This window comes from Centroberyx affinis, unplaced genomic scaffold, assembly GCF_046629955.1.
Source record: "Centroberyx affinis isolate AG114_WGS23_722 - 3 ecotype Tasmania unplaced genomic scaffold, CSIRO-AGI_Caff_v1 ptg000277l_1, whole genome shotgun sequence".
In the NCBI taxonomy this organism is placed as follows: domain Eukaryota; kingdom Metazoa; phylum Chordata; class Actinopteri; order Beryciformes; family Berycidae; genus Centroberyx; species Centroberyx affinis.
In genome coordinates this window covers 77,846-97,806 of record NW_027278956.1, presented here as the reverse complement: position 1 = coordinate 97,806, position 19,961 = coordinate 77,846, and the positions used below count along the sequence as shown (strand labels likewise).

Here is a 19,961-nt window from a genome sequence, read left to right as displayed (position 1 = left end):
TGGACTGGCCACATCCTACATACTATACACACACACACACACACCCCTACCAGGACACCTTTATCAGGGATGGCAGGTCACAGAGAGGCCCTCTGCAGGCATGTGGTCCTGGTTATCAGGCCTTACCTCCCTCTGGTATGCGAATTCGACAAGGAAACCTGTTTCCACGATCCAGCAGCCAGAACCGTATGGAACATTCCTTGGAATCATCTGCTTTTCATGTGGCGCCAAGTCCACAGCAGAGTAATTCAGGTCTCTCTCTCTCTCTCTCTCTCTCGCATAGAAACACATTGCGATGACAATCACCATCCAACACTTTTTAACAAGCCTCATTTGCATTTTTAATTAGCACCTTTCAGTCCAAAAAAGGGTGATTATGCAGAGCATCTTGTCTGAACAGCAGGGAAATGTTCACTACCCACCACACGGCATTCAGCACCAAGAACAGCAGCTCCTGTGCTCCTTGCAGCGCACTGAATTTCATCTTGTTCAGATTCTCACCTCTGTTGACTAAAGATTAGAAAGATTATGGTCATATAAGCCAAGTTATCCAGACCAATATTTGTCTTGTACGGGATCGCCAGCAGCAAAAATAGTTGAGCTAGTTAGTGAGAAAAATAGTAAGAAACTTCCTAGCAGATCCAGCCATCAGGAATCTCCAGGCTAGGGACAGAATTCCCGATCACACCATATTCAGTTATTACACACTCAATAAAAAAGAGGGTTAAGGTGCAGGTTAACAGTTTGGAATGTAGTCTGTTCTCTCTTTTCTTCTTTGGGCCCTGATTTATGATTTAAGTGAGACATTTTAAGAACTTTGTCTACTGCCAGCATCAAAGAGTAGCATCTTGATCAGAATGGTGTGTGTGAGGGCTTGTAGGCCATGCAGACATTTGATTGGCCAATAGTGCTGACCAAACTATTTGTGCAATCACCATGAGGGGAAAAGGCAATAAAACAAATAGGTGCAACGGTGGGTCATGATTATTTATCATGGATATGCATATAGTCTTCATGAATAAATCATCAGCATGATAAACCAATGGGGAAAGTTTTCACATACTTGATCCTGTGACAGTGAAGGCCACAGACCTTTCCCATGGTCCGGGGCCTGGGACAGCTTTCTGCCTAGTTTCGCTGGCTGGTGTCTTTGCCCCCCCCCCCTCGCTTTTTTAAATGCCAATCATGCTCGCTTATTTGAAAAAAAGCATATCTCTCTTGACCTGACTGAATGCCTCCAGTAAAATGGCGATCTTTATCGGCTTTGCGCGGAGAGATAGTCGGAGCGCCGGGCCATTCGGCAGCCGGGCCGGAATGCCCAAAGACCGCCTTTTGTCGGACTTTAAGACGCGGCGCCTTTAGAGATTTTCACAATTTAATGGGCTGTCAAAATCATAAAGAGATCAGGGAAAGCCATACGTTTCTTTTCAAGAAATTTGATTGTGGTTTATCTGGGATTTGAGCGTCGGCACGGAATATACCTATAGAAAGTGCCTTACGCACAGGTGCACACACACACACACACACAAAATTCATGGCCATCTTAAATCGAAAAAGGAAACATATGAATAAACTGTAGTTTGACCTCAACAAATGTGTCATTTAATGAACTAACTATTTCTAATATCAGCCTCCCACTTGGCCCGTAGCTAATCATATCAATGATATCAATGGGGGATCAACCCCTCCACCAGGATTTACAGACACATAGACACACACCTGGGCGTTATCAGTCAATGATATAGTGCTTGTTTTACTCCTGATATGCCTTTGTCTGTATTCTTAGTAGCTCTCAGGTCTGCAGCAGGGCTTATGGGAGCTGTCAGCGCAGCTCAAGCATGATAAATAAAGTCGCACAGGCCCGCATTGTGTGCAGTGAAGTAGGCTCACACAAATTGCATTGACCTTGTCTCACGGATTCACATCCTAGGCGGAAGGCACGCGCTCTGAAGCACGGCCAAAAAGATGCACTAGTAATGTGGCAAATGAAATCCGGGATGCTTTCTGTAAACACGGCATTATTTCAATGTCAGATTCCACGGAGGAGTTATTGTGTTTCTTATCAGTGTATCCTCACAGTCCCTCGGTGCTGGAAGGAAGTGAGACTACATTATTAAAATCTATCTGTGATACCGCACCTTGTACGATCCATCCTATTAGGAGTTTGTTTGTTGCATCCTTCTCTCTATTTCAAAATCATAACTATATGATTCACAGTTGATCAAATAGATGCTGAAAACAAGACAAAAGGCCGTTCCTGTTGAGTTTATTGACTGGTGGAAGATGCTATAGGTGTAAGTTTATTTATATGAATACCTTTTCTACAGTGACAGAGCCAAAGCAACTTACTTTTAGCTTGTGTTTTATATGTGTCCCTGTAGCTCTTCTCATACCAACACAGCAGGGAAATCATAATTTAAACATATAAATAACCCTAAATATGGTCTTCTTATTGTGCATCAGAGGGTAATAGCACATACCTGCTCCTGAACCAAAAGCAGTCAGCATTATGCAGCATTGAGGAAATTTCCAGTGGTCGAGGGCCAATAAAAAGCCACATGGGGTCAGTACAACAGTCAGTTAGAAGCCCACTTGAGCCAACACTTGGCTGAGTTTTTTTTTATTATGTGCAAGTAAGAAATTAATTTCAAGCAAGCTTTTTTGAGTGACAGTTCACTTCAAAATGTGCAAAATGAGACATCAGTATTGTCTGTCAGCAAAATATCATACATTGTGTAATATTGTACTGTATAAATCAACACAGTCCGAGCATAAATATACAGTCCAATTTTAAACAGACACTTTCGTTGATCAAGTTGCATCTCTTGCCCTTTCTCAAACATCTCACAAACTTCATACCGGCCCAACCAGCCAGTTCTTTTCCCCAATGAATATATGGGGAAAAATGCCCTTCTTTTTTGGCAGTTCACAGTCTGTACTGAATGTTATTTTGAAAATCATTCTTGCTTTTTGGGGTTGACTGCACAGATCCCGGTGTGCGCATCAGGGTTAGAAAAGTCTCGCTTCTTCTTCTGGCACCCTGGTGACTGTTCTGACCCTTCCATCATGTTGTTGTTTTGGTCCATAGTCCACTTTCACCTCAGAAAATAATGAATCCAGTGCACTAACCCTTGTCAGTAGGCCGCTGAGCCTGGGATATGAGACTTGGGCTCATGCAGTGTGTCAAAGTAGAAGTGTGGAGCTCTTTTTTGGAGTTTTTGTTCGACACCTGCAGAACTGGTTTCCAGGCTAATTGTGGATTCAGCCCTCCTGACCCGTCGGTTCCTTCCTATTATACTGGTCCACGATAGAATGAGAGCAAACACACATTTACATATAGACAGCATTTTCATCAGCTCTATAGTGTGATGGGTATTGACAGAGTAAGTGCTGACGGATCTGCTGGAAGAACCTGGGTTTACATCTGGAGTAGAGCTATATCTGCCGTGCATACTATCAAATCTCAGTATGACCTCACTCTTTCTTCCTCGTTTTTTTATTTTCTCTCTTCATTTCTGAGTGGGAACATCCTCCTCCGACTGTTTTCTCGGGGACAGTGATGTGAGACATTGGCCTTCCCAGTAAGCCATAATCCTTTATAAGGCTGTTCTGTCTGAAACCCCCGACACCAGCAGCTTGGCGCCTACGACAGACTTTCATTTTCTAAAAGTGTCCGACACAAACAGCTACATCGCTATAGTTCTGCTCTGTATCAAAATGCATGGGTTTTGTGTGTTAAAGGCCAAATCTAGAATTGGAGTATAGCGCCATCTGTATGCCTAAGATTGAATTCTTGATATGAAGACAATTTGTGGAGGAGGATTGAACAGCTTGAACTGGCTTTGCAAGTGCAGCCTTGGCAGCTGCTGGATTATATGAAAGCCTAGAAACTGCCAGATTCTGAAGCAAAATTTATCAAGTGCACTTGAAATCCAGGTGTTGCTTGAGCCAGGTCTGCTGTGAGGATCGGTTATCGGTGTACGGCCCTTCCTAGCACGCTCTCCTATCCTCCCGCCTATCCTCCATCTTAGTAAATGTGTCCGGGCCCGAGCCAGGGGAGAGATGAGGGGAGGGATTCCAGCCGCAGCTCTGGATGGAGGTAACGGATGAGATGTCACTGAGACAGAGAGGCCGGCACACGCCAGGAGTAGGGCGCGGCGCTTCCCTATGCCCGCTAAAGCCCGGCTCTGACTGATAGATGGCAGCAGAGCCGAGGCTCCTCAATCAAACCTGCGACCCTTCACTGCACAAGACCTTAGGAGAGAGCAGATACGTATTCATCTCACAGCGCGTGTGACACACACCTCATTTTTTCGATGGAAATGCTATTTGACCAAAGGCGATTTTACTGGCGCATCACTGCGGTATAGATCTAAACAACCTTTAGATCATACCATAATGGGAAAAGAAGATAAACACTCACCTCACGTTGCAAAACAAGATTGCCTTCCACAACTCGGGGCTATAGGGCTCTGACTGAACTATTAAATGCAACAAAGCTCATCTATATATCAGTTCAGCAGCTGCGGTTCAAGAACATTCATACACAACCTGCAGGCTTTCTATAAACGCGACTCCTGATAAATTTCCCTTATCCTGTAGATGGAATTTTTTGTGTTGTTTTTCCTCTTTGCTGAACCCACACAACCCAAGGCATATGAGCATTTTGTGTTTTTCAGTTTGCACAACCCACAATGGATGATATCCCCCCCCCCTAAAAACTCATTCTGATACATACTGTTTTTCTGAAATAACTATTATTTGAGATTAGAGACTTACAGCACCGCTCTCTTTGCGTTAGTTCATTATTCAGGTGTGAGAATTGAATATCCCCTGGAGCACCGGTGATGCAATTTAGATCCTTGACTTATTGTTGTTGGACCGGAGGCTTTCCTTTGCTCATGCATGGCTTTCCTTTGTTTTTCCAGGATACTCCGAGATCCGGGAGCGGCCGCCACAAGAGGTGAGACTCTTTTTTTTTTTTTTTATTATTATCCCGACGCTAAGAGTGGAGCTTATCTGCCACGGCATCGCAAGTAATGTGTTAAGCGAAGGAGCAGAGACCGGGAAGAGAAACAGCAGCTTGAGTCATTAATTATGATAGCAGATTATGCACTTTCCCCTATGCGTCACTGTGGATTTTGTTTTTCTGCTCCCTTCTCCTAATTCAAAGCTGCATCTTTCATTTATTGTTGAAGAGGAATGACAGTTGTGCTTTGAGCAGTGGTTGACGGCGCGCCATCTGGACTTTGGACATTTTGCTCAGACCATCACTTTGCCACTGTAGCTCTTGCTGGCAGGTAGCGCCGCAACAAAATGATTTGTTTTGAAAAGTCCGGAGTCTAAAATGTGGGGTTCAGCGCGGGCGAGATTGCCTTGGTGTTTGTCAGAGGGCTCTCAGACTCTTTCATCCCAACAACAACCAGACAGGTCGATGTTTGGGCAGAGAGGTCCTTCTGGCTGGATTTCCCACAAACTGAGATGTTTTGTTTTGGGGTTTTTTCGGTTATTATTATTGCAGAACGTAATCTTCCATACAGTATGTAGTGAGAAATGAAGTAAGAGTCAAAAAGAATGATTTATTTTCCCGAATCCCCTCAAAGACTCATTTGTATTTTGTATTTGTATACTTTATTATCCCCGTGGGGAAATTTGTCCTCTGCACCCTAACCCATCCTATACACAACACTAGGAGCAGTGGGCAGCCGCAGTACAGCGCCCGGGGACCAACTCCAGTTCTTTTGCCAGTGCCTTGGTCAGGGGCACTGACAGGAGTATTAACCCTTACATACATGTCTTTTGACGGAAAAAGCTCAAGAACCATGTTTCACGCAGCATGTTTCCTTTCCCTTGTGCATGCTTGATTACACACACGATGTAACTCAACCACTTTGCTATTGAACCTCTAGGTATTGTCCATCTTACAATACAGCCAGCAACTCCACAATCAAAACTACAAGTCCTTTGAGAACCTCTGCGTGTCCTCCATATTTATTTTTGCGTTATTCGCACGAGACGATAGCCGGCAAATTGCGAAGTTGCGAGTTCACCAGCTGACACTCTCAATCTGGCCGCGTAATTATGGCCGCCGCTCCGATCGGCTGGCCCGGCCACACTTGGACGCTCCGCAGCTCCGCAGCGGATCGACTGCCAGGTGGGCCGGGCAGCACAAGATGGCTGGCAGAGCGACTATGTACATACATGTCTCTCTCTCTCTCTCTCTCTCTCTCTCTCTCTCTCGTTCTCTCTTGTTTTCTTTGTCTGGATGCAAGCCTTGACAGTACCCGATGAAGTCTCTGCTCAGTTTGTCCCTGCTCTCCCCTCATACTGTTTTTGTATCATCAAGTCGTGGTCGGCTGCAGCTGCGATACATGATGTTCTATCTTGTACGGGGATAACGTCACACCGAAATCGGTTCAAAAATCTGGCAGTTTAGTGTTGCCTTGCTTATTGACACACATACATACCTGGTAGAACATAACTGAAGATGTTTTATGATTTATTAGGATGTTTTTGTAAATTCAGCATAAAAATGATCCACAAATTTCTTTAAAATCTCAACTTCTAAGTGGTTCACACTGCTCACTACTGCCCGCCACAATGTATTTTTGTGTGGGAATAAGAGGCAAACCAGTTCTAAAAGTTGAAATTTTATTGAAATTATGTCCAGATTGGCTCAGAAATTGGCTCCTAATGATTCATAAAAAGATCTTAAAGCAGGAAGTGTATTGTTAGTCCCGCCCTCTTCCCCCTCAGTTGGTCAAGTTCTCGCCTTAACACTTGTCACTCATCTTGATGAGCTGCCTACAAATCTGCAATAAAAAAGAAAGCAACACTCCCAACCCACCATTTAGCTGCGCTGTTCTTTCCTTTCTTCCTTCTCTCTTCCATTGTTGTTGTTGTTTGCGGATAAAAGATATTCTCCGTACAGAGGCAGCTAGGTAGGGTGCTAATCAGATGGTTGAATACTGTTTGTTGTGCTTTCCAATGCAGGTGAGTTATTCCACGTCGTCACTTCAGCTCGCGCGTTGTTGTCGGTGTTCCAGGCCGTTATTGGCTCTCCTGTATCTGCTTTCTCCTCCCCACCTGCTGCGGCTCCCAGGAGTGGCTGATTGGCTGAGCCTCCCTCTCTCCCAGGCCTCACACCGCAGGGTGCTAATGGGCCACGGTGTGATATTTAGTATCGAGGACATGGATGTTTAGGCTGGGCTTCAACACATGCTGAGCACCCTTGAGGATCTGTGTGTTGTGTTTGTGTATATGTGTGTGTGCGTACAGGGAGATATCGCTAAAATAGATGCCATGCATGGACGTGCACACACAGTACACACAGTGTGGTGTTTTTGTCAAGGCCTCTTTTCGGGTCGTTGTGATGAGCGGATATATCTGTTTGTTAGTGGAGGTCACGCTTTCTACCGGTGTGTGTGCGCACGTGCATGTTGCATGTACGCTCGCGTAAAGCACGTGCCTGTAATGGAGGAGTAGCCTTGAAGAGCCACCATGAAAGAGACAAATGAAATGCACTTTATCTTGGCGTGGGCAAGCGCCAAGGAGAGCGTTTCAAGGACTTTCCTATTCATCACAAGCAGCGGGCCGCTGCAACGTTTCTCTCTGTGGAAGAATGAGTGAAAATAAGCCGTCGGTTCTGTAAATGTCAAGCGACAGCAGAAACACGCGGCCTCTCTGCTAGTGCAGGAGAAACGGCACAGTAGCCTCACCAGAGAAAAGAGTAATGGCTGAGTGAATGAGACATAGATGGAGAGAAGACTCTGCTACTATTTGAAGTATGGGGTTCATCGCTGCAGTTCGCCACCATTCTTTATACAGGACACAGAGGTCAAAATAGTCTGCAGTTCGTAGTTGTTTTTCCCCCTCTTCATTTTAATGGGTTTATCTAGCCCACACTGACAAGAGCTAGAGTGGCTCCTGATGGAGTTATATTTGTCCATTGTCATGCCAGCAGCTCTCCTGTCTGTTTCACCTGCGGAAATATGTCGACAGCCCTCTTCAGACAACGCAGTGAAGCCCAGAGGCTCCGTCATAATTTGATTCCCTGGGAGATTTAAAAACTTGGCACAATCTGTTAGTCAAAAAAAAAAAACGAACAAAAAAAAGAGCCAGCAACTCATTCCAAGTTTCCACGTCAATAATTATTGAAATAAAGTCGGCAAGAAAATAAATTCCACATGAATATTCTTTCCCAGCTGCCCCCGGAATCCGTCTCTCCAGGCAGCGAGCGAGCGAATAGGAGATAAGGTTAATGTTTCTCGCCAGCTGCATACAAAAACCTCTGTAACCGTTTTTCCCACCAGCTGAAGAATAGGCACGCTGAAGTACTGCCATTCTTGAAGCCTATTTGAGGTCGTCTTATGTAAATCGTCTCTTAATCAGAATCCTTTTTGCACCAAACTTGCAAACCCCTTGACAGGCTTTCTCCATTAAAGCGGAGAAATAAAGCAAGGGGCTGTTAATAATGCGCGGCTAATTGAAAGCGGCAAATACGCAGAAGATACTCCCCCACCTGTTCTTTTGATGATGGGATGTGTCACGGCATTGAAGTTTCATTATGTGGGTATGATTCACACCTTCAAACGGCCTCGGTCTGAATGCGTTATCAGACAGTTTGAGCGGTGGCGAGTTTCTCCGCACATATAAGACTTTCTCAACTTTTTCTTCTTGTTGATTGTTGAACTTGTTGATTGTGCTCAGTCGTATTAGGTGTACTAATTGGTGTGTGTGTGTGTGTGTGTGTGGAGCAGCTCCGCGGGCCCGGGGTCTGAGGAGGAGGGGAACAGCAGACACCGACACGCCCGCCACGGCAGAGACGGCGCCGCCGCAGCACCCGGAGGTCTGGAGAGAAGGATGGAGGAACTGGAAAAGGTGCTTCTGCTGGACCCCCTGTGGTTCACTTTGCATGTGTTGCCTGTATATTCCTTGACGGAGCGGTAAATAAACAGGCGGGTAAACTATGACCTCCAGTCAGTCATCATCATAAGGAAAACGACCACCAATAGGAACACAAATCAATTAGCTTTCTTCCCTATCCTCATAATTTAGATCAGTTTGATACTACTTACTATGATGTATGTTATGAATTTAGCTCCTAAAGATTCATGTCAGCCTAAAAAGGAGGGTAAACAAATTTTAGGTGGGTTTATCCTCCACTACTTTTCTATGAATGCCAATAAAGCCTCACTGAATTGAATTGAATTGAGAACACTTCCACCACTGCTACACTGGTTTAATTGAGTAAAATCCCCCCTCTAAAACAGAAAGAAGTATAGTCGGAATATTTAGAAGGAATGTTTGGTTGAACCTGCACCATAACTTTTATCAGGGAAAACAGGGATGTAGGGGAAAATGAAAAGGTAGAGTATGACCTCCAGTCATCATAAGACAACCATCAATATAAACTGAATACAATTTCATGTAATTAAAGACCCTATCCTCACAACTCGCATCAGTCTGATACAACTCACTATGATGTATACTATGAATTTGTCATAAACTTTAATATCAGCATAAAAAGGTGGATAAACTCTATAATAATCACAGAGGAAGCATCGTCTTTATGCTTCATATCTACTGTCACCAGCAAACTCCTATCCACTCCTAAACGTTCCCTGTTAGCGATTGTTGGAAAAAGGCGAGTTTCCACTTTGATTCCTTTCTGACTTCCTCCGGCTGGAAGCTGCGGCTCGGGCCCCCGACAGAAATATCTCCTCCGTGTTCTTGAAGAGGTGACCTTTCGCGGCGGAGATGTTTCAGTCCCTCCTACACCGCTCCTTTCAGACACTCCAGCCCCTCGCCGCCGCAGAAACTCCGGCGCAACTCAAAATGTCACTCGGGTGCCTTTTTGAAAAAGATTTTTTTAAAAAGCAAGTACCGCCGTGACCCCCGGCGACCCTCGAGCGAAATCCCATTTCTTTTCGCCAGTGTGTGCATTATCCAAGAGAAATGTTTGTTCTACAGTACATTCCCTGAGAGGAGATTCTCCAGGATTTAACAGCGGCAGTTACCTACAATCCCCTTAATGAGTAAGATGAATACAGTTTCAGTGTAGATTTATGGAAGCTACTTATGAACAAAAGCCTCATTATGCTTCCTGCCTTCTCCCCGCTCGATTGGTTTCTATGGAAACAATTTCATGCTTATCTGCAGTAGAAAGAAAGTGACGCCGGAAAGTGGAATTCCTGGCACCCACCGACTGGGAGCATAAACACAAACATGCAACCTGAACATATGTGCATGTTAACCTTTTGTGTTCGTCCACGCAACGCTCTCTCTCTCTTTCTCTCTCTCTCTCACTCTCTCTCTCAGTCTCTCTCACTCTCTCTCACTCACTCGCTCTCTCTCTCTCTCTCTCTCTCTCTCTCTCTCTCTCTCTCTCTCTCTCTCTCTCTCTCTCTCTACAACAACATCCATGTATTTCACTGTAGTTGTTGGCAGAGGAGGAACACACTGGCCTTCAACCAAATGCATTTTGAAAGAAAAATAAAAGCATTTTTCACCCATGTAATGTACGAGGACATACTGTAACGCCAAGGACTATTGTTACTTAATTGGAATAAACCATTAGTGAGTTCACTGGTGTTGTGCGGTCGGCGGTGGCCTTTCTGTGTGGCTGTTCATTTCTCTGGCACTAGGAAACAGTAGACTATGTGCTTTTTAAAAAACAAAAACCTTTCAACTAAGGCATTTGGAGCAGCAGTGCTCATTACCGACTGGGCCTTGACACCTCTTAAAGACAGATGCTTTTATAATCAAAATGTTTTTTTAATAAAGTAGCCTATACTTATTGCCAGTAAAGCCAACTTTGCAACCAGCCAAGCTGTAGCGTAAGATAGCAGATTGATGCAGAAGGCTAATGCTTTTCAACTGTAAAACAGAGCTATTTCATACAGTTTAGTTTTTGCAAATGTAGTTTTACAATGGCGTTTTGGGCATTATTTTTAGGGCTTTTTTAGCCTTTCAGGCACCATAACAGCCGGGGGCTGAAAATTGTCTATCATGTAACTGTTTTTGCAGTTTTTGGTCCCTTAGATGCCTTTGATCCAACTCAAGCAAATTCCTAGATGGTTACTTTTTTAATTATTCCTCAGTATGGTTTTGTTCACGTAACCGTAAATGTACTTGAGTCCAAATTTTGTGTACTCTGTGCCCCTCTGGTTGTAAACTTTGCAGTTCCTACTGTCCTGTTGACAACTCTGTACGTTTGTGCCCGTGTGTGCCTGTGTGTATGTGTGTGTGTGTGTGCGCGTGTGTGTGCGTGTGCATGTGCGATTTCAGGAGCTGGCCAAAGAGCGGCAGGAGAACGGCAGGTTGCTGAAGGCCCACCAGGACAAAGACGACCTCATCGGGAAGCTGAAGGAGGAAATCGACTTGCTGAACAGAGTGAGTCCCTCCTCTCTGCTTGTCGTCCCGCAGCAGCCACATCATTCTCTGCTGCCATTTCTCATGTTCTGAGCGCTCTTTTGTGTTTGTGTGTGGGTGGGTGTGGGGGCTGCAAATTATCAACCAGGGTTTGAGTGGATTTTTGTCTGTACAAATGTGTGTGCTTTTTACAAAGAGTGATTTCCATCAGCTAACTTAGTATTTGGGCATCAACAAACCTTTATTTATTTTGGTTTTACTCTCCTATTACACTGGATGGCAATGGCATAATAATAATAATAATAGCTCTAGGGCGTTTCAACTGCAATTTGCATTTCACATAAAATACAAAATTATTTGTCAACATTTTGATAAGCTTAAAGATTTGATTCTCAATTTAACAAAACATGGTAAAATAAAAAACAATAATAAAAATCAAAGCAGGAAAAGAAGTCAGTCAGTCAGTCAAATAGTGGAAAACTTCAGAGCACAACCTCTTGTAGAACAGCAATTTTTTCCTCTGGTGCCAGATGATGTGTGAGCGCTTTGATGCCAAGATCAAAGTTGGTCTTTTCTTTCTGCTTCAGCAGTTTGAGTTGCATCATATTTTTCACATATCGATGGATACCAAGGTCCTGAGAGGCCACTCCACTCCGCATAGTGCAATCATGGAAAAAGGTTCCAATAGTACTTCTAAGAGCTCAGAGGGAAAAAAAAATGAATATAGCTGGTGTTTGTTTGCACCTATCACACATTGGATCAATGCGTAGTGTGAGTTCAGCCAGCTTTACTTTAGACCAATGCAGCCTATGTACAATTTTTACTTATTTACTGGCCAATGTGGCAGGTGACCCTTATCGATTTATCCACCAAAGACAAATTGTATCTGTATTTGGTGCCTGCCGAGTGAGAAATTCTGACTCTGATTTTATGTCTTAAGCAATTTGAAGAGGCGTCTATCTGTCTCACGAATCTTGCCAGAACTTGTTAGAGAGTTGTACATCCAGCTCCTCTTCCCACTGATTTTTTTTGTTAATTTGTGGGTATTTTCAGCCATTTTGGATGAACAGTTGAAGAACTGCAGCCCTGTCATGCTTCCCATTTCAAAGTGCCCAGAAGTATTTGGAAAGATGAATATTTTATTGGATAAAGATGTCGTTTTAAATATGTAGTCAAAAATTCTTATTGTGCAGTGGCAGCTGAAACCAATGTACATCACCAGACCCATGATTTATAGGCTTGTTCTGTTTCCAGTGCATTTCAGACCAACTCCACTTGGCTTTGAATGACTCTTAGGCAGTATGCAGTACATGGTTGACTAATTGAGCATATGTAAACAATGGTCTGATATGCTACAGAGCCTAAAAAGACACTCAAGTTACAATTTTAAAGAGTGGATTTTAACCTCATGGTCATTGTGTCATTTCACACACAGTATGATAAAAAGTATGGCATCAAAACAAAAAAGTGAGCTGCTATCCAAACACTCACCAGACCCACTATACATATTAACTACACTGATATTGTTTCATCCTTTTTATGGACAAATGTACTGATTTATTTCTAGTAAACCTAGTAAAACTACTTAGTGCCACAGTAAATCAGTCTACCTTGCTGGGTGTCTGGCCGAACAAAATGATCTGCAAATTACAACGTTGCCATCTTCAGGCAATGAGCTTCATATTGTGAAGCCGCTGCTGTTATAAACAAAAGATAATAATCATCCACCATTTGGAAGAACGGCCTCATCTCACAGATAAAATGCATAAAATGCTTTGCCGTGTTCACCGTCCATCGCCAGTATCCGGTCTCTGAATTTCTTCCTCTATTACCATTTGATAAATATTGTTAAATTCCTCAACAACCACAGCAGATAATATCCCATGTAGTTTAATGTCACAGAACTTGAAGCAAACCAATCACCGTTTGATGTATAAAGAGCTGTCAGTCTCCTGCACCTGATGGGAACTTTTTGAAACCCGTCTTCAAAAAGTCGGAGTCAAAGCAGTTGCCCCCTTTTTTTTCCAACGATGGAATGAGATCTGCTGCTGCTGTAATCCAAAGGTCAGCTGTGACAATCCACAGATGAGCCAGAGCTTTTTGTTCTGGGTACTAGGCGATTTTAGTCAGTCATATATTCCAGTTTGCATCCGGGAATCAATAGATACATTTGTGATTAATCACCTTTTTTGACTTGACGAGTGGTCTCAGTTTGTTTATGATTATTGTCAAAAACAATATTCAGTCCAAACAGACGATGTTCTCTCAAAGGCTTTGGAGGGACCGCTCTCTCACAGCATTTGGCATTGAGATGAACCCACTAGCAGGGGTCATCTGTGTTTTGGTTTGCTTTGGCCTCACCGGCCCGGCTCCTGTTTCCCTCTCGTACCGCGGTCAGGGGTGAGAGGTCAGGGATGCTCGTGTTGCCGATGCCCTCTTACATTCAGCAGCCGGAGCGATTCACAACCCTCCCGAACCCCTCTGCGCCCCTCTGCACCCCCTGTCTGCCTCGCGCCCCGGACTGTCAACAATCCCTCCGCGGCGCACGACCTTTGCTCTTGTTTTCTGGGTCACAGTTCCGCTGGTGGTAAAACAGACTCACAGTTCTGTTTTTGGCATTTCTGAAGGGAAACGCGGCAGGGGGGAATAGATCTGAAAGCCTTTTTATGTCTTGAATATTCTGAGAAGACGGATCGCAGCCCCCCCCCCACCCCCCCAGGGAGGCAGTCCAACCCAAACAAGAGCCCCGGCTCTGCCAGCACACACAGCGGTCGGCGTTGTTGCGCACAGCTCCGGCGACCAGTTGCTTTTGATTATCTTGACACTCTTTGCTGTTACGATACTCCCGGCAAACCATCTGCAAACACGAAAGGGGGCAATATCGCAGCGAGGTCAGGAGGGGACCGATAGCATCGCGTGGACAGGAAGTCGGTCATAAGAGAAGGGCTTTATGTAAGGACGGTCAACACAGCGATAGCCATCAGAAATGTCCCCGAGAGAGGCTCCCGCAAGGCCTGATGGGAAAGCGGGAGATAACGGCTGATCCAGTCTGGCGTCTCCGCAGAGGAAGATTGAACCCTGACTTCGCTGCAGAAGTTTATTTGGGGGAGAAAGAAAAGATAAAGTCGAACCACCGGCCCCGTATCTCCCTCTCGGTACGCTTTGAAGAGAGAAAGCCCGTCTTGTAGAGAGCGCAGATCACAGCAAGCGCATGCTATGGATACCGATGAGATCTTCCCTCCATCTGACGATAAAGTCATTTGGGGATTTTGACTTTTAAAAGGTTAACGCAGCACACTAGAGGCCACTTTGTCTGTATAATATATACACGAAGCCAGTCGGTTTGATCTGAAATTAGCACTTTTATCTCTCCGTCCTCCAGAGCGCCGGCAACACACTGCGGAGAAACTTGTGACCTCCTTAGTTTGACTTTTGTAATTCCTCTAAGTGCTGTTAGGCTCTTTCCCGACAGTCGCGCCGTCGCGGCTGGTGATGGAAGAAACCGAAAATGAGGAGTGTCACTTCGATGAGACAGCACCGTGGCAAAGGAGAGGCTCTCTCATTTGCCACTAATTGAAGCTGTTAATGTCTAATTTGTTGCTATCAAGGCAGCCTGGCTGAAGGGGAGACCTGGCAGCTCCGTCTCTCAGACTAACACTCCAACCTGCCCGGGCCCTCCGAGGCGCCCGGGCAGGGTCTATGAATATTCATCCCGCGAACCCGCTAACCCGGAGCCGTCTGCTTTGTCCGTTTTTTTTGCAGGACCTCGATGACATCGAGGACGAGAACGAGCAACTCAAACAGGAGAACAAGACTCTGCTGAAAGTGGTGGGCCAGCTGACGAGGTAGAACCTCTCCGCGCGGCCCGGTCCCGACTCGAACGACCCAACCTCCCCCCTCCACCCCCAGCACGGAGCGTCTCTCATCTCTGCCCCCTCTCCGAAAACCCTCCTGCCCTGGGTCAAGTCCATCAGCATTGGCCCTCTATCTGTTTGATTCTGTCTCTTGATTTGTTTTCACTTTACGGAGGAGAAGCTGTAGTCGTCCTCAGAGCCTCGCAGCCGTAACTGCATCCCCCGAGGCGGATCTGTTTGAGCTGTGGTGGAGGCTGAGTGAACGAGGGGCTAACGTCTCACGGGGAGCTTCTGTCATGGTATATTTAATGTAAATGTATTGTACATAGGCCATTTTAGATTGTTCATTTTTTGATAAAGTCTTAAAAAAAAAAGCAAAATTAAAAGTAAAATGAATGTATGTGGTGCACCATCAAGCGCAGACAAGGTCTTTCACAGGTATGTAGGGACTAAAAAAGTCTATCTATCCACTACTGTCCACCTATCAGTCAACTTCAAATCACATCTCCAGTGTTGCATTGTTTGAACTGTGTCCAAGCCCATCATAGCTTTCTCATCTTGTCATCCTATATGATGGAGCCTGTTGTCTAGCATCATTTAGACTACATCCACATAATCACTGCTACCATCAGCCAAAGTGGGCATAATGCCTTCCAATGCATGTGAGATTTTTTTTTTGATGTGAATACTGATATACCTTATTTCCATTTTCTTGAAAACAAATAGTGAAAGCCTGGTGCTTTTTAAATTTACATTAGTGCCAGATTTACTCTCTGCTTCCAATGAGTTTTTGGTACATGTGAATTCAAACATGTGAGAAACCTGGATGAAGTAATGGCATATACTCCCAATATAAATCACAAAATCGAAGCGAGCGAGACTTTTACATCGATTCTATGCTTTAGCCATTTCAATGTTAACAACTGAGTATTATACTTATCGGAAGTGAAATGTTTTAGGGTAAAACCCTTGTCTAGTATATGTGGATTCTTTAAAAAAAGAACATTTTGCATTCTGTAATTGAAGCGTTTACAAGTTTTTGTCTTTGCAATATCGATAGATGTTTAGCTGCTCTGTATATGGCAACTGAGATGTGTGGAGTAAGCTACAGCTGTGCATTTTTTTTTCTTGTATGATAACCAAATGAACTGAAGGAACATACTATTTGAAAATGCATCTCTTTTGTTTACTCAAGGGAACCTGGCTTGGCTGGTAGAGGCATATTACTTTACCTATCTGTATTTAGATCATCGCATTCCATTGAGGGCTTCCAATGTTTTTCTGGAACGAGTGTGCAGCTCTTGCATCATGTACTCATCATGTCAAGTCCACCGAGTGGCAAAGAATATACTTAGGTTTTAGACTCTGCTTCCACACACACACAGACACACACACACACACACACACATGTATGGGGATTAGTCTCCTCGCAGACAGACGCACGCACGCACACACACCGCAAACCCATCTCTCTTTCCATTACATTATGCATGTACAGAAGATGAAGTCATTTAATAAAAGTTTGATTATCTCTCTTCTCAGTCGACTCGCTTGTGTTCATTAAGGCTAATTTGATGTGATGATACCATGCCGCCGAGTCGGTAATGCAATGTGACGGTGGTGGGGGTTCAGTTCCTCCGCAGCGCACACACACGCACACACACACACACACACACACGCACACAGCCACGGTGACTCAACATGCCAATCAACAACCTGACTGCGCAGAGAGGCCGCCATCCTGGGACACGGAGCCTCCATCCACCCCACAGCCCTCTATTACTCTATTCAACCCGCTAATTCCCTCACCTGGAGACAGAGTGGGGAGGGGAGTCCATATCAGGGCTAATGTCAACTAAATTCCATGATAATAGCCTCTTACAGCGCATGAAAAGTGCTGGAGGCTCTGTCCATAATCCCTATTAGCATTTTTATGGAAAGCTGTATGGTTTGTTATTTGGTGCGGTCACACAGAATTCACTCCTCCAGTATATTCTCCTTCATTTCGCCATGATAAGCCGCTCGTACGCATTTACCTGCACGACCACACTCCTATGGTTCCTACAATATTGCGATCCGCTCTCGTCTTGTCACTCACGAAGCTAATGTTTTCCCGAGCGTTTATCTAGTTTGTCGGCAAAAGTCCTATTAAGAGTTTGAGTCTCGGCCTTTATGTTTGTGTTGCGGCTTTGCGAGAAGACCTCATTATGTCCGTGACCTTTCGAGAGCAGCGAAGGCCCCGCGTTGTCATCCTTTGTACCGGAGAACAAAAAGCAGGATATAGCTAATGGAAGGAAATGTTACACGGCTGTATCTTCATTAAATATACTTAGAGGCACACCCTAGGGGAATATCAAGTCTTTGCAGGGGAATACAAGTGAGTTTCAACTGAATCATACAACATATACCAATGTATACCAAAAATAAAGGTTTTTTCATATGCGGATATGAGGATAGTTCAGTTTGTATTAGTAGAAATTCAAAGTTTATCTGCCAAATATATGATTTTAGATCTATGTAAGAGCTGTGAGGGCCTGAACTGAATCATAATACCTTAAAGATCGCTGTCATCTTAGTGTTGGTTTCAAAATGCAAACATTTATTCATTGCAGGACAGGATGCAGCCCTCCACAATCAACATGTGCTTCGGTTTATTTGTATGTAATGGTTGTGAATAGACATATCTGCCTCCACAGAGTGCATTAGATCCCGAGGCGCAGATAGGCTGGACGGAGATGAGAAGCGGGCCTTATCGTGTTCTTGAAGGAGCCCATATTTCATTATCGGCGGGTTTCATGCTCTTGGTTCTCCGGCCACAATCTCCTCAATCTCCCAGATCCCTGGTGCAAGGAAGCACTCGCCCACCAGAGGATGGAAGGGGTCAGGATGCGAGGGAGAGAGCGAGCAGGAATGGATGGAGAGGACGTATTTGTGCAATTTCCTCTCCTCGCTGCTTCTGGCCCCCATTCATCACGGCGGCCCATTTCCCTCCACCTCCGGGCCTGAAAATGACTTCTGACTACCCATGCACCTCTTATAACTCATTATCTTAAAAAAGAGATGTTTGAGGTGACACTTAAAACCTCTGTATTCAAATGGAGGTATCCTTGGTGATGGGAAGTAACCGAATGTCACACGCTGTACTTCCAGCAGAATGCACAATCTCTCACGGTGTCTTTCAGATGTTTTGAAGTCACGCTAGACAAGAGACGGGGCTGGAGCCGCAAGAGCAAACATCCAAGACTTCACATGCGCTTCCCCCTCAACACCTGGGACCGCATGGGGAGCTGCCCTTTGTCGAAATGCCCCGGAAAAGTCAATGGGAAACTAACACAAAGTGAGCGAAATCAACTAATGACAATCCAAAGGCGTGACATTTACCGAACGGCATAATTAACTGATTATTTCACTCTGCCAGTGACGACAGCAGAGTTGGAGACTTTGTTGTCTTCCTCTGCTTTGCCATGACCTCAGGCATAACAATTCTTTGAAGATGTTTTTGAACTGAGGCAAAGCAAACATGATCTTTTCTCCCGTCAGATATGTTTCTCATCTCTAAGACAGATCAGGACAGGGACAGAGGTGTTGAGAAACGGATAATCTAATAGTGCTGGATGATGTAATAACTTGTCAAAATGTAATAAAACTTCCCTTTAAATTGGTCAAAAATGTAACAAAACCTGTTATAAATCTTGGATAATATAATAACATTATCACATTAGCACATTAGGATTCCACTACCAACTGTTGCCAAGCAACACATACACTGTTTCTATTCGAACACATGTAAAGATGAGTGATACATATACTCATGGAATGTCCAATCAAATTACTCAACCCGAACTAACTGTTGCATAATACATAATAATAATGGGTGACATTTTTAACTGATGATGTCATAATAATATTGACTAATAATGTAATATCTTTAATTATTACATTCAAAGTTATTACATTTTAGTCATTATTATTACTTCAGCTAGAAATGTTGCACCCTTTATGAAGTCATATTCACCAGCTAATGTGATGTTGCCTTACCGGATTTTTTTTTTACATTAACAGACTATATTACATTTTCAGCCCATTTAGAGGGACATTTTTTGACACTTTGACAAGTCATTACGTTATCAGTTGCTACAAAGCATATCTGAGCGGTTTCCACAACCCATTCCATCTGGCCCATTTTATCACTGCAGCTGTCACCTAAATCACTCTCTCACCAAAAATGACTTCTGTCTGCCCCTCCACCCCTCACAACCCATTATCCTAAATAAAGAGATCTATTTGAGATGGCACTACAAACCCATATTCTACTTCCTTTGGCCTGTTGGCTTGTGTGTCCATTAGCCTGTCTTCTGTCCTTTGGCTTGTTGGACTGGGCTCTGTGCATTGGCCAGTGCTCTGTCCATTTGGCTTACATTTGGTGTAGTTTTCAGTGTTCAGTTTGGTTACTTTCTTAAAAAAATACACTGTTGACATACCTACCATTGGCTCTGGGATCAGTTTGGAGGGGGGACATTCCGGATCTGGACCTAGAATTTAACTGGGATAGGGTTTGGTCAGACGTCTTACAAGCGTCAAGGAACCCTGATCACCAGCAGATTCACCACAATTTTATTCATAGGACTTATATGACTCCTCGGAAGATGTGCAGCATGAATTATAAATGATCCTAAATGTACTCTGTGTCCATTGAGGGCAGTGGGCACATTCTTCCACATGATTTGGGAGTGT

The 19,961-nt window shown here is 44.2% G+C and overlaps 1 protein-coding gene across 1 annotated transcript in view; it reads left to right on the top strand.

Annotated features, from left to right (window-relative positions):
• Nucleotides 1–16,732, top strand: part of pawr (PRKC, apoptosis, WT1, regulator) — a 53,542-nt gene extending 36,810 nt beyond the window's left edge. The window contains exons 4-7 of the mRNA XM_071512408.1: nucleotides 4,929–4,963; nucleotides 8,760–8,880; nucleotides 11,290–11,394; nucleotides 15,136–16,732. Of these exons, the coding sequence (XP_071368509.1) occupies nucleotides 4,929–4,963; nucleotides 8,760–8,880; nucleotides 11,290–11,394; nucleotides 15,136–15,222 (348 nt within the window). The 3' untranslated portion in view covers nucleotides 15,223–16,732. The remainder of the gene's footprint in view (nucleotides 1–4,928; nucleotides 4,964–8,759; nucleotides 8,881–11,289; nucleotides 11,395–15,135) is intronic.
• Nucleotides 16,733–19,961: the final 3,229 nt, after the last annotated feature.